Here is a 12,939-nt window from a genome sequence, read left to right on the forward strand (position 1 = left end):
ACGTATTCTCAGAAAATGGAAATGTTAATGATTTTTATTACTTGATCCTATCCATAGTAAGTTAATTGAGTACATATGTTAAAGAATTCCATGTATGTTTGGGTTTAACATCACAAGAACTGATTCGATTTTCATCTCCTAAAATAAAAGTGGCTGCTGTGGGCAAAACTTTATTATCACAAGATTCATCCAACATCGAACATAGGTTCTTTCCTTGGCATTCAAGGGGATGTGCTTACAAAAGAAAGAGAAGCTACTTCACTTGTGTCTCTTCACCTTGATCTTCTGGCTATTTGAAGGATGCCTTGGGCTCTATCTTCTCCTGAGCTGTTGGCTGTATACCTTCACAGAACACACGGTGACTTATGTAAGACCACAGTTTAGGACATGTGGCCAGGTTCTCGAATCAGAAGACAAAAGGGAGGAACCATCACTTTTGCTGTGTTGTGGAGCCCATGTGACAATGCAGTGTCTGTCTTGAGGACCTCAGATTTTCAATCCCTCTGCTTCTTTAACACCTTTTCATTGTGATCTTTACAATAACATATCAGTATGTTTTATTGGCTTTAAAGTTATTCATTGACAATGTTTTCTGGTGCATTTCCTTGAAACCATACCTCTGATCATAAGAAGCAGAAGTCTGAAATCAGAATCGTTTGGGGAAAAATCTGGATATGGTCACCAGAGAAGTACACAAAGTAGCTGTAAACAGGAACATTTGACTACGTCATAGCTTAGAGAAAATGGGGAGTAGAATTTCTGTGACCCCTCCCAGCAGCTGTGCTCCTTCCTTAGAGAATAACAACACCCATTCTATTTGGAGTTAATATTTACACCCAGCTTAAGGGACAGAGGGAAAGGAATTATTAGTGCCATTAGCCTCAGAGTTACAAGATACACACTTCAATCACTGCTTTTCATCTGGCTCTCTTTTATTTCAGACATATCACAACTTGATGGAATGAATTTTCCTCATATGTTACCTCACTTGGTAATTTTGGTTAACTCAAGTTAGGAATAAAGATATAATAGTATCTACCTAGTAGGACTATCCTGAGATTATCAAAGATAATTTATGTGAAGGCTACACTGCCTAATATTTAGTAAATGGTCATTCAATATTAGCTAGTAAGAAGCACACTTCATACAGGTGAAGAGGATTAAAAGTACACTTACAATGATGAGCACTGAGCTCCGTATAGACGTGCTGATTCACTATATTGTACACCTGAAGCTCATATAACACTGTATGTTAGCTATACTGGAATTAAAATTTTTTAGAAAGAACCATACTTCATAATAGCAAAGATACAGAGCTGTGAGGTATTTATAATGTCTAATGCATATCTTAGATGGTTTTAAACCACGGGATAAATGACTGGTACTTAATTGAGCATGTAATGGAGAGGCATTGGCTCCCCACCCCTGTCCTCAGGACCTCCCCAGTTTTCTAGCAGGAAACTGACATGACAGGACTTTTACTTTTGAAATATCGATTTGTCAGCAGTGTGGGGGATTGCTTGAAGTGAATTAAAGATGAATCTTGGGCTTCAAACCTGAATGAAAAGGAGTCTTTGGTGCCACTAATAGAAATAAGGCAATCTGAATGAGGGCTGTATTTGAAGACTATTATGCATTTGATCTTTAACATAATGAGAATAACGTGCAAGAATAATATCATTGTTTATATTAAAATATAAATAATAATATTGCTATTGTTAAAATAGAAATAAAGCTCCTCATAGACTTCATGGGAAATGTGATATTGTAGACACTTATCTGATCTATGCCTATATAACTGGTTTTATTGATTAGGGGGCTGCTATCTGATATTTTAATATGTATATTTTTATACTATATAATAGGAGTTCTTTGTTTGATCTAAAAATGATAATTTGGGCCTGAAAAAGGCATTGTGGTGATTTCCCTTCTATGAGCTAAATTTTATAGAATGCTAGATGGCAACATTTTCATATAGGACCTAGGCACTTGGCAGATATATATAGGGTCCACCGCCCTATATTTGGAGGGAGAAATTTTATATTCTATTTGCTTCTTATATTCCACAATTGAATTAGGGTATTAAATTTCCACTGCTAAAGCACATTGAATACTAAAGCACATTAATTATTTAATTTATTTATAAATATTTCAGGGTGTTATTCTTTAGGGTGAATTAAGACCATGAGGGCAAGATTAGTAGGAGGCCCTATAGCCAGACTATGGGGGCACCACAAACCCAGTACGACAGGGGGTACTACTAGGGGAGAGGGAAAGATATGTAAAGAGAAAGTTGGGATCCCTGAGTATAAATTTGATAAACGTTAAAATTTTCCTTATTGGGTCCCTGAATTGGGAGCATTTACTCTCCCTAATGATGAAATCTGGGGTCAAGGCAACAGACATTGTGTAAGTCATCTAGTTTTCTCTTGGAGGATGTGCTTTCATTTGAGGTTGCTGCCTTCAGGAGGCCAAAATATACTTTCAAAAATCAGTAAAATACCAAATATACATATGTTCTGGTGTATTGACTTGTACAGTGGTTGGAATAAAATTACAGGGCCCTAAGGCCACTGACCTCAATTAACCAATGTCACCCAATTGTGCTCCTGGATCCCTGCATCTTTTCTTGGGGATGACCCTGCAGGTGGGAAAGGGGAGAAAGTGACCCCAGAAATGTGGAAACACAAGGCAGCCTGATGTGCTCAGACTTGTCCCTGTATCAGCAATTCCCTTGGAGGCCGTTGAGGTTGCTTCTTTGAAAGGCCATGACAAAGACCAGTAATATTTTTATGCTTTCCTAACAGTATGAAATGCTTTGGTAGTGGTCAACAAGTTGTCAAATCCAGTGACTTAATGGCACTTTTTTTTTTTTTTTTTTGCATTTTATCTGAAGCCAAAGAATTTCTATAGCTTTCAAAAACTGAAGACAACTAAAAAAAAAAAAAAAAAAAAAAAAACTGAAGACAAAATGGTGAAGTATAGAAATCTTGAGAACCTTCTTGCATTGAAAACAAGTTTTAATCACAGAAGCAACACCAACAACATACAGGAAGCTCCTGACCACAGACTTGAGGGCCACTACAAGGCCAAGGGTGAATTTGAGGGGTCACAAGTTCTACAGGGACATTTAACTGAGGGAGAAGGGGAAGAAGTGATAGTTTACATTCTTTGGACAACTTATTTAAGGGATTTAGGCCATCTAATTACCTTCTTTCATTCTTGCTAAAAATTGTCCTTCTAAATTCTAGGAAGCCATCAAAACTGTTTAAATGTTTAATGATTACTATAGCTAACATATTCACTTGCAGCAAGATTTATATTGTATGATTGTATTTTGTGAGTTATAAATATTGTATAAGACATTAGTATCCTTGCATGCCTCTTAAAACTATGAGCTTTGATTTTTAAATTTTAAGTTATTATACGGGCTCATAGCTATGGTTCTTTATATTTATCAATTTTTGGTGGTGGTCGTGTCTGAATTTTTGATGCCAGATCCTTGGCTGAGGTTGCCCTAACTAAATACATTACTAAATAATACATTCCCCATATTAGTATGGGGAATACAATCTATTTTGAAATAACACACTTCACACTACTTCTTGTAATTTTGAAGAACATAAAGGGGCCTGGCAGTATACAATTTAGGATAAAATAATCGTTTTGTCCTGCTCCCCAAAACTTGTAATTTCAATTATTTGTTTCTCCTTTTTTGAAAAGGTAGTACCTATTGGTAAATATAGATTTTACATAACTGACAATTTTTTTTCATGTAACACAAAACAACCAGCTGAAAAAGGAAAAATTCACTTAGTTATTAGGTTTGTATAATATGAAGCAGAAACAAATTTTAGTAGCAGGAAGTATTTCTTTTAACTTTATTTGTATTAACTTCTTGTTATCTTGCCAACACCAAGAGTTGGGGTAACACTGATGTAATTTTAAAGAATAATGCAAATAACTTGGTTTGCATTGATTTCTCCTTCAGAAATACGGTGTGTTTTAAAAATTCTTAATGCCTATTTAATCCCTTTTGTTGGAGAAAATGAACTTAGTAGAAAAATTAATAAGAAATTGACTTAGAAGTCAACACATCTCAAAATTCCTCTGGATTTTTCTGAAACATTAAGTGATATGTATGTAAATATATGTATGTACACACATACATATACACATATATGTTTCTGTGTGTGTAAATTTATATGTGTGTACATGCACGCATACAGGCACACCTCCAAAAGGCTAATATATGGGATATGGCAGAGTAAGAGTACTGGGAGATTCATTTAGTTAACTGAATGCACAGAAACATTTTAGCTGTTGGCATCAATGTCATACATTAGCATAAGTCTCATAAAGATAAACTTGTTTTGCTTGTAACCATGTCTGTTGGTAGTACAGACTCACTTGTTCTGACCTTTCACATCACATTCTCCTGTTTTGCTCTATATATTCCTGCAGGGGATTTGAAAGTCACTTACTTTTAAAAGTCCAGAGACTGCAAAATAGAAGATTCCATTATTAAAAGCTCAAATCCTAAATCAACTTATTACAGTCTGAAAGGGATTTCATAGTTGAAGAGGGAATGCCAACAGGGATAATTTGATTTTATAATGGTCCACCTTAACCTGTATGCTTACTCGTCTCAGAGCTGTAAGTTTCTTGCCTTATATATTAAGGTCATTCAAGAAAAGACAGTCATTTGTGAACATTTTGGGATGACACAAATGCCTATTGTTGCCATCAAGAATCCCGTCAAAAAAACAAATGAAAAACTTGACATTTTCATACTCTAAGTAACACAGTCTGAAAAATTCAGATCACAAAAACATGCAAATATCATGATGTTATACCTATTCCAAGACTTGACCTTTTGTGTTGCATGCATTTTTATCTCTATTTAGATATCTGAGTCACTGCTTATCAGGCGCTGAGAATGACAGAGGGCCTAAGTAGCCTTATGGAACGGTTTACCTCTACCCTGAATTTCAGATGTGAAAAATCATTGCGTGTTAGAAGCTTCATTATTAATAGCAGTCACCTTTCTAGAAAATTCAAGAATAAGGTAGTGAATCTTGAAAACATCTTGACTCAATCTCATTAAGTTCATTACTCTCAAGATTCTGTCAGGTAATCTTGGTCTGGTTTGAAATTAATAAAAAATAGGGAGAATATAAGTCAAGATACTATTTGGATATCTAAGAGTAATTTTCAAGAGTTGCTGGAATTTATTGCAGACTTATATTAACGGGTTTTTTTTTTTAGAATTCTTTAAAAAAATTTTTTTAATGTTTATCTGTTTTTGAGAGAGAAACAGAGACAGAGTGCTAGTGGGAGAGGGACACAGAGAGAGGGAGACACAGAATCCAAAGCAGGCTCCAGGCTCTGAACTGTCAGCAGAGAGCCGATGAGGAGCTCAAAGTCACAAACCACGAGATCATGACCTGAGCCGAAGTTGGACTGAACCATCCAGGAGCCTCTTTTAGAGTTCTTTAAGTCATTCTGCTATATTCTTCTTTAAATCAAGGAAAATTTTATGTACAAAATTTAAGTGCATAAATTAGGAACATATTTATGTAATTAACACGCAAGATGTAAAACATTTCCATCACTTCCAGAAATTCCCTTAACTTTTTCCAGTGAATCTCACCTCCTACAGGCACCCATTGTTCAGATTTTAATCATCATAGGTTAATTTTGCCAATTTTGAACTTCATATAAATGGAATCATATAGTATGGTTTTTTTTGAGATTTATTGTTGTTTGTATTAGTCCATTTTTTATTGTTGTATAATATTCCATTGTATGACTATGCCATTATTTACTTATTCATTTCTATTTTGGATGCAAATTTGGACTGTTTCTAGTATAGGGCTATAATAAGTAATACTGTTATGACTATTCCACATTTGGTGGGCATAAGCACTAATTTATCCAAGTTATACACCTGTGGGTTGGCATGCTGGGTCATAGGGATATTAAGTCTTATGTTAGTTTCATTTAGTTTCATGGATGCTAGCCAGTAGTTTTCAGAGGAGTTGTAATTATTTATATTCCTACCAGCAATGTCTGATACTTCCAGTTTCTCCACATAATAAAAAACACTTAATATTTTCAATCCTTTTAACTTTGGTTATTATGGTGAGGATGTAGATGTATCTTACTGTGCTTTTAATGTGCAATCCTTTGATAAGCAATGATATTGAGTACACTTGTATGTATTTATTACCAATTTGTGTACTTTTTAACGAGGTGGCTGATCAAATTAGGCTGATTTTTTTTATTACTGATTTGTAGGAGTTTATGCAATTTGTGAACAAGCGCTTGGACAGATATTTGTAGTACAAATATTTTCTCTCACTCTATGGCTTGCCTTAATGGTATTTTTGGAAGAGAAGTGTTAAAATTCATTCTTGTCCACTTTGCTACTTTTTTTTTTTCGTTTTTAGGCAGTGCTTTACGTGTCTTTTCTAAGAAATATTTGGCTACCCCTAAGATTAGAGAGATATTCTCCTGAGCTTTCCTCTAGAAACTTCATAGGTTTAGGTTTTGTGTTAAGGCTGGAGTCAATCTTGAATTAATATTTATATATGGTATACGTAAGGGATAAAATTCCTTTTCTCCCATATATTTAATAGTATCAGTCTATTGCCATTTATAAACTTTCTTTTCACTGTTTAACTATCTTACTGCTTTTGTAGAAAATCAAATGATCGTATAAGTATGGGACTGTTTCTGGAATCACTATTCTATTTTATTGATCTATTTGCCTGACTCCATGTCAATAACACACTGCCTTGATGACTTTAACTTTCTACTAAGTCATGTGATAAGAAGGTGTAAATTTTCCAACTTGCTTAATCTTTTTCAAAATTGTTTTGATTATATTTAGATTCTTACATTTCCATGTCAATTTTAGGATCAGCTTTTCTTTCAACTACTACAAAGAAGTCTGTTAACAGTTTTTGATAAGGATTATGCTAGGTATATTAATCAATTTTTTGAATTGACATCTTTTAAAAAAAATTTTAATGTTTATTTATTTTGAGAGAGAGAGGGGACAGAGAGGCAGAGAGAGGGGGACAGAAGATCTGAAGCAGGTTCTATGCTGACAGCAGACAGACCAATATGGGGCTCAAACTCACAAACCATGAGATCATGACCTGAGCTGAAGTCAGACGCTTAACCAACTGAGGCACCCAGGTGCCCCTCGTAGAATTGACATCTTAACAATATTAAATCTTTTAATCCATAACATGGTATATCTCTCAATCTACATAGACAGATCTTTAAAAATCTCTCAATATTCTGTGGTTTTCAGTGTTCAGGCATTATATGCATTTAATTAAATGTATTCCCAAATATTTTTTTTGTTTTTATGCTTTTATAAGTCATATTGTATTTAAATTTTTATTTTCAAGTTGTTTGTTGATAGTATACAGAACTACAATTGATCCTATAGCCCTGTTAAACTCATTTATCAGTTCCAGTAGCTTTTTATAGATTCCTTAAATTTCTATGTAGAAGCTCATATTTGTGCAAATAAAGACAGTTCTTTTTATTTTTATCCAATCTATTCTTTATTTTCTTTTATATATCGTAATGGCTAGAGCTTCAAATGCAATGTTGAAAGGAAGTGGTAAGAGCAGATACCTGGAACTTAGCATGAAAGTGTTATTTCCCCAGGAAATATTATGTAAGCTATAGACACCTTTTACCACAATGGGAGAGGTCCCCTACTTCTAGTGTGCAGAAAGTTTTGTAATTAGTGTCTTTTGAATTTTGTCAAATACTTTTTCTGCGTCTATTGAGATAATAGTAGGATTTTTTTCTTTTAGTATAGTAAATTATTTTAAATGATTTTTTACTTAAATCAACCCAAGTCATAATATGCACTCTTTTACTATATTGCTAGATTAGATTTGCTAATATTTAAAGAAATTTTCCACCTAGGTTCATGATAGATATGGGTGTATAAAATCCTTTACTTGCAAAATCTTTGCCAGCTTTTGTCAGGGTTATAATGACAATTTTCCCTCTCGCTCTGTATTATGAAATAATCTGTGTGAGACTGGCATTATTTCTTTTTGAAAAGTTTGAGAGAACTCACCATCTCTCACTTGAATTGAGAACTGAAATAAGAATTAAGAATTGAAACCACCTAAGCCTGAATTTTTCTTCATGGGAAGAGTTTAAAATACAAATTCAGTGTTTAAAAATAGGTATATGGATATACAAATTACTATTTTTCTTATGTTTGTTTTGGTATTTTATATCTTTCAAGAATTTGACAATTTCTCCTAAGTTGTCAAATGTGTTAAAACATAAATTATGCCTAAAATTCCTTACCCTTTTGTTATATGTAGAGTCCATAATGAAAACTCCTCTTTTACTTATGATTTGTGTTTTTTTCTCTTTTTCTTTTTTAAAAACACTTTTTAAGTTTATTTATTTTCAGAGAGAAAGCAAGTGAGGGGGGCAGACAGAAGGAATCCCAAGCAGACTCCCGCTGTCAGCTCAGATCCCGATGCAGGGCTTGAACTCACAAACCACGAGATCATGACTTGAGCTGAAACCAAGAGTCAGACGCTTAACCAACTGAGCTACCAGGCACCCATGTTTTTTTCTCTTTTTAAACTTGCTAACAATCTTATTATTTTTTCTGAGAACAAACTGCTTTCCTTGTTAATTTTTGCTGTTGTTTTTCTTCTGTTTCATTAATTTCTGCTTTTATATTTTTACTTCCTTCCATCAACTTATTTTGGTTTTATTTCCCTAACTTCTTCAAATCATTGCTACAAGTACTGTTATTCTTTTCTAATATGAGCATTTAGAGCTATACAATTTCCTCTAAGCATTGCTTTAGCTGCATTCCACAGAACTTCACATATTGTGGTTTAATGATCATTTAAAATACTTAAAAATTTTGTCTTAACTTGAGCAAAGTCATTTTATCTCTTCATGTTTCTGTTCCTTTATTTATAATATGAGAAAATTGTTCTTAAAGATCTCTAAGTTCTCTTTAGATTTACCATTTTCTGACTAGTGTTTGGTTGAATACATGAAATTGTAATTTTTAATTGGCCATAACATACAGTTCTAGAACTGGATAAGTTTTAACATTTGTGTGTGTGTGTGTGTGTGTGTGTGTGTGTGTGTGTGTGTGTGTTTATCACAAAATGTATTAAAAATATTTTTAAGACTATTTTTAGTATGAAAATACTTAAATTTGGAAGATGCTACTGAGTAACTTTCTCTAGGACCATGCTATGCTATTTCAACGTGAAACCATATAGCATATTCATTGACAATGGGAAACAGAAAACAGAGTCATCCAAATATAGTAATGTATTTGGTCTTTATGTCTTCAGAATAGGTATAATGTCAATTGGCCCTTTCTTACTGTATTCTTTATAATTAAAACTGTAACTTTCTTGAGTTATTTGAATCATTGTAACAAATTGTCAGACCTGAGGAGGGTCATGGGAATCCTGAATTTATAACCAGTGGTCAGAAGGGCTGGTGTCCTGGGGCCCCACTTGATGTTGGCATCTGAACTAGAGCCACTCTTATGGAAGACTGAGCCTTCACCTTGTGGGGTCTGATGCTAACTCTGGGTGGTTAGCATCACGATTGTATTGTGGTACCTCAGGTCGGAGTGGACTATTTTAAAAAAAGTATACTTGTGGTAGAGACCACTGGCCATTCCCCATGGCTAGGCTTGTTTTTTCATATAATAATCCACTTTTTACAAAGCACACATCCATCTAACGCAAAACTGTATTTCTCAGTCTTCCTTGCAACTATGCATATATGACTAAGTTATAACCAACAAGATGGACGCAGCAGTGCTGTATTTTCTCCCCTTTCCCATTTTATGATGAAAGATATTTGATGTTTCTACTCTAACATTTTACCTCTTAACAGCAGACAACAATACTAATTTGTTTCTTTCTTTCTTTCCTAAGAGTGGCATCTGAGATCCAAGACTTGACTCTCTTTAAAATATATAGTATACTACGTAGGATTAGGAAATACATTTATCTGAAAGATAAATAGTAAGTCACAAGCCCTGAATTCGGAACAAAAAAAGGTGCATGTCAATATGCATAGTTACTATTTCCAAAAACATGTGCACATAGTGTGAAAGAGGCACCTGTAGGAAAAACTCCTCCATCAGGGCCATGGTCCACCGGTGGTGCAGCTGCCAGGATTTGGCTGGGTGGCTGATGTCTGCTGCATGGAGAATCAGGGACATCGTTTTGGCTTTGTCAATCCTGTCATATCAAGGACATGTTCAAATTATTAGGGCAAAGTAACCAGTTATAGTCTTTTTAAAAAAAAATTATTTACTTTTTATTTTTTGAAAAAAATTTCAATGTTTATTTATTTGAAAGAGAGAGAGAGAGGGAGAGAGAGAGAGAGTATACATGCAAGGGAGGGGCAGAGAGAGAGGGAAACACATAATCTGAAACAGGCTCCAGGCTCTGAGCTGTCAGAACAGACCCCAACGCAAGGCTCGAACTTGGGAACGGCGAGATCATTATGTGAGCTGAAGCTGGACACATAACAAGCTGAGCCACCCAGGCGCCCCTAATTTTTATTTTTATTTTACAGAGAGAGCATAAGCGGGGGGGGGGGGTAGGGCAGCAGGACAGAGAGAGAGAGAGAGAGAGAGAGAGAGAGAGAGAATCTTAAGCAGGCTCCACACTCAACGTGTAGCCTGATGCAGGGCTAAATTCCACCACCCTGAGATCATGACCTGAGCCGAAACCAAGAGTCAGACACTTAACAGATTGAGCCACCCAGGTGCCCCAATATCAATTACAGTCTTTTCTGAATCTAAGCCCACCAAACTTTAACATTATGAAAGAAAATAACCTACCCTTCAGGCTGCTGCAAACTGTTTCTTATATTTTTAATTTGCTGGAAGTGACCTGACATGTCTGTAGACAAAACCATTTCAATCACTAGGTTCCGAAGATCCCTGTGGAGTCATCAAAAGAAGAAAGGTTTATTTGGCCCTTGATGATTCTCAAGTAAAACATTTCTTCAAATATTACTACTTAAGTTTTATTTTTCTTAATGTATATGAGCAAAAATACGCTACTTTTTAAATATAAAAGAGCTCGCAAACTTTGACTTTATTTCATCCTTTAACTCTAATGGCTTTAGGAAGTTCCCAGGAGAGCGATCTGTGAATGATGCTGTTTAACAACTCTCCTGCTTTCCCCACCCACACGTACAACCCTCCCCTACTCATAATTACTAAATATTGTTTTTATTTCTGAAAGTATCCTGACAAATCTAAAAAGAAATACTTTTATTTTACTTATTTTTTAAAGTTTATTTATTTATTTTGAGGAGGGGGTGGGGCAGAGAAAGGGAAGAGAATCCCAAGCAGGCTCCAGGCCCAGCCCAGTGCAGAGCCCAATGCAGGGCCAGATTACAACTAACTGAGATTGTGACCTGAGCCAAAATCAAGAGTTGGCCACTTAACTGATGGAGCCACCCCCGTGTTTCCCAAAATTAATTTTAAATGCAGTATTTGCTATTATTAAAACAACCACTATTTATTCAGGTAAGTCCTGAATAAGTAGTGTCCTAAGTAGTGTCCTAAGTAGTGTCCTAGTGTCCTAGTAGTGTCCTAAGTAGTGTCCCAATTAGTGTCCTAGGTGCTTTTATATAGGGGGTATTATTATTTCACACCAGAGGAGATTGGGGTTTTCCCAGTCACACAGGTAGCTGGTACATGGCAGAGATGAGATTCAACACCAAGAGTTCCCACTCCTAAAGCTTACACTTAGACCACTTCACTGTGCCAACCTATCATCATAAGAACCCCAGAGAAGTCAAGATGCTAACGTGAGTGCAACTCTCTGTTTAAGCTTTTGGGACCCTGACACTACAACATATTGCAGACAGAGCTATTGAAAGTTGAATCAAATTTAAATCTGAGCTGTAAATACAGTGACCATATCACAAAACCTATGCATGAATAACTCATTCTCACAGTAAGTTGGAAATAAGTTACCACAGGAAAGGCTTCATTGCTCAGTATAGATAGGTAGAAAAGTCACTTATATTGGAAATCATATTTTATTTTCATTCTGTGGCATGGCCACTGGAGTAAGCTAAATAAAAGGTGTGTGGTAAACTTGCATTATAATCTTGTGTCGAAGATATTTTACTTAAAGGTGGTATGACTGGATGCTTTTTTTTTTTTTTTAACAAAAGCATATTAGAGGTACTTGCTGAAAATTATGGGTCCTTAATTAAATTGCATTTTTCAGATGGGCACTGTGAGAAATCACTACGCTGATTACTGTTAATGATATTGAATAGCCTGCTTAGCATACTTGCTCCTAAATAGTAAAAGAAACTAAAGATAATGAAATTATTTTTAATACATTTTTTTCTCTGGAATTATGAAGAGACCCATATTACAATAGCAGCTGAACCAAAATATTCATTTTAACTAAGAAAAAATGAGATGAATGTTTTATGAAATCTTAAAATTTAGTACATTTTACTTTGTAAGTGATTAGTAAGTGCTAGATATTATCAGTAATCAGCTAATAATGTATCAGTAAACTAGGCAAAATAGTGCACAAGGTAATGTTACTTTATGAATCTTCCTTACCAAATTTTTAAATTATTTCATTTATGGTTACTAAAGTTAAATTAAGAAATAAATAGGTATGCAAACCAAAAACCTACACAGTTTTTAAAAGCTATCTATATTTTAATTTGTGGTAAAATATTATCAATTTTATACTAGCAAATATATCTTTTGTAGCTTTTAGAAACAGTGTTGTATCTATTAAATTCTACAATCTGTATGATATTATAGTATTAAAACAATTCTGTAAAACCATTCAATTAGGATGATTCTGAGAAGTTACTGTATAGAAATTTATAAAATATTATAGGAAT

General features: G+C 34.6%; 1 protein-coding gene across 14 annotated transcripts in view; it reads right to left on the reverse strand.

Moving 5' to 3' along the window:
* Positions 1-12,939, reverse strand: part of PDE1A (phosphodiesterase 1A) — a 326,620-nt gene that overhangs the window by 35,297 nt on the left and 278,384 nt on the right. For all 14 annotated transcript variants that reach the window (XM_042994857.1, XM_042994856.1, XM_042994854.1 and 11 more), the window contains 2 exons: positions 10,889-10,990; positions 10,160-10,280 (listed from right to left, as the gene is read on the reverse strand). In XM_042994857.1, the coding sequence (XP_042850791.1) occupies positions 10,160-10,280; positions 10,889-10,990 (223 nt within the window). The remainder of the gene's footprint in view (positions 1-10,159; positions 10,281-10,888; positions 10,991-12,939) is intronic.

This window comes from Panthera tigris, chromosome C1 (genome assembly GCF_018350195.1).
Source record: "Panthera tigris isolate Pti1 chromosome C1, P.tigris_Pti1_mat1.1, whole genome shotgun sequence".
NCBI classification, from domain to species: domain Eukaryota; kingdom Metazoa; phylum Chordata; class Mammalia; order Carnivora; family Felidae; genus Panthera; species Panthera tigris.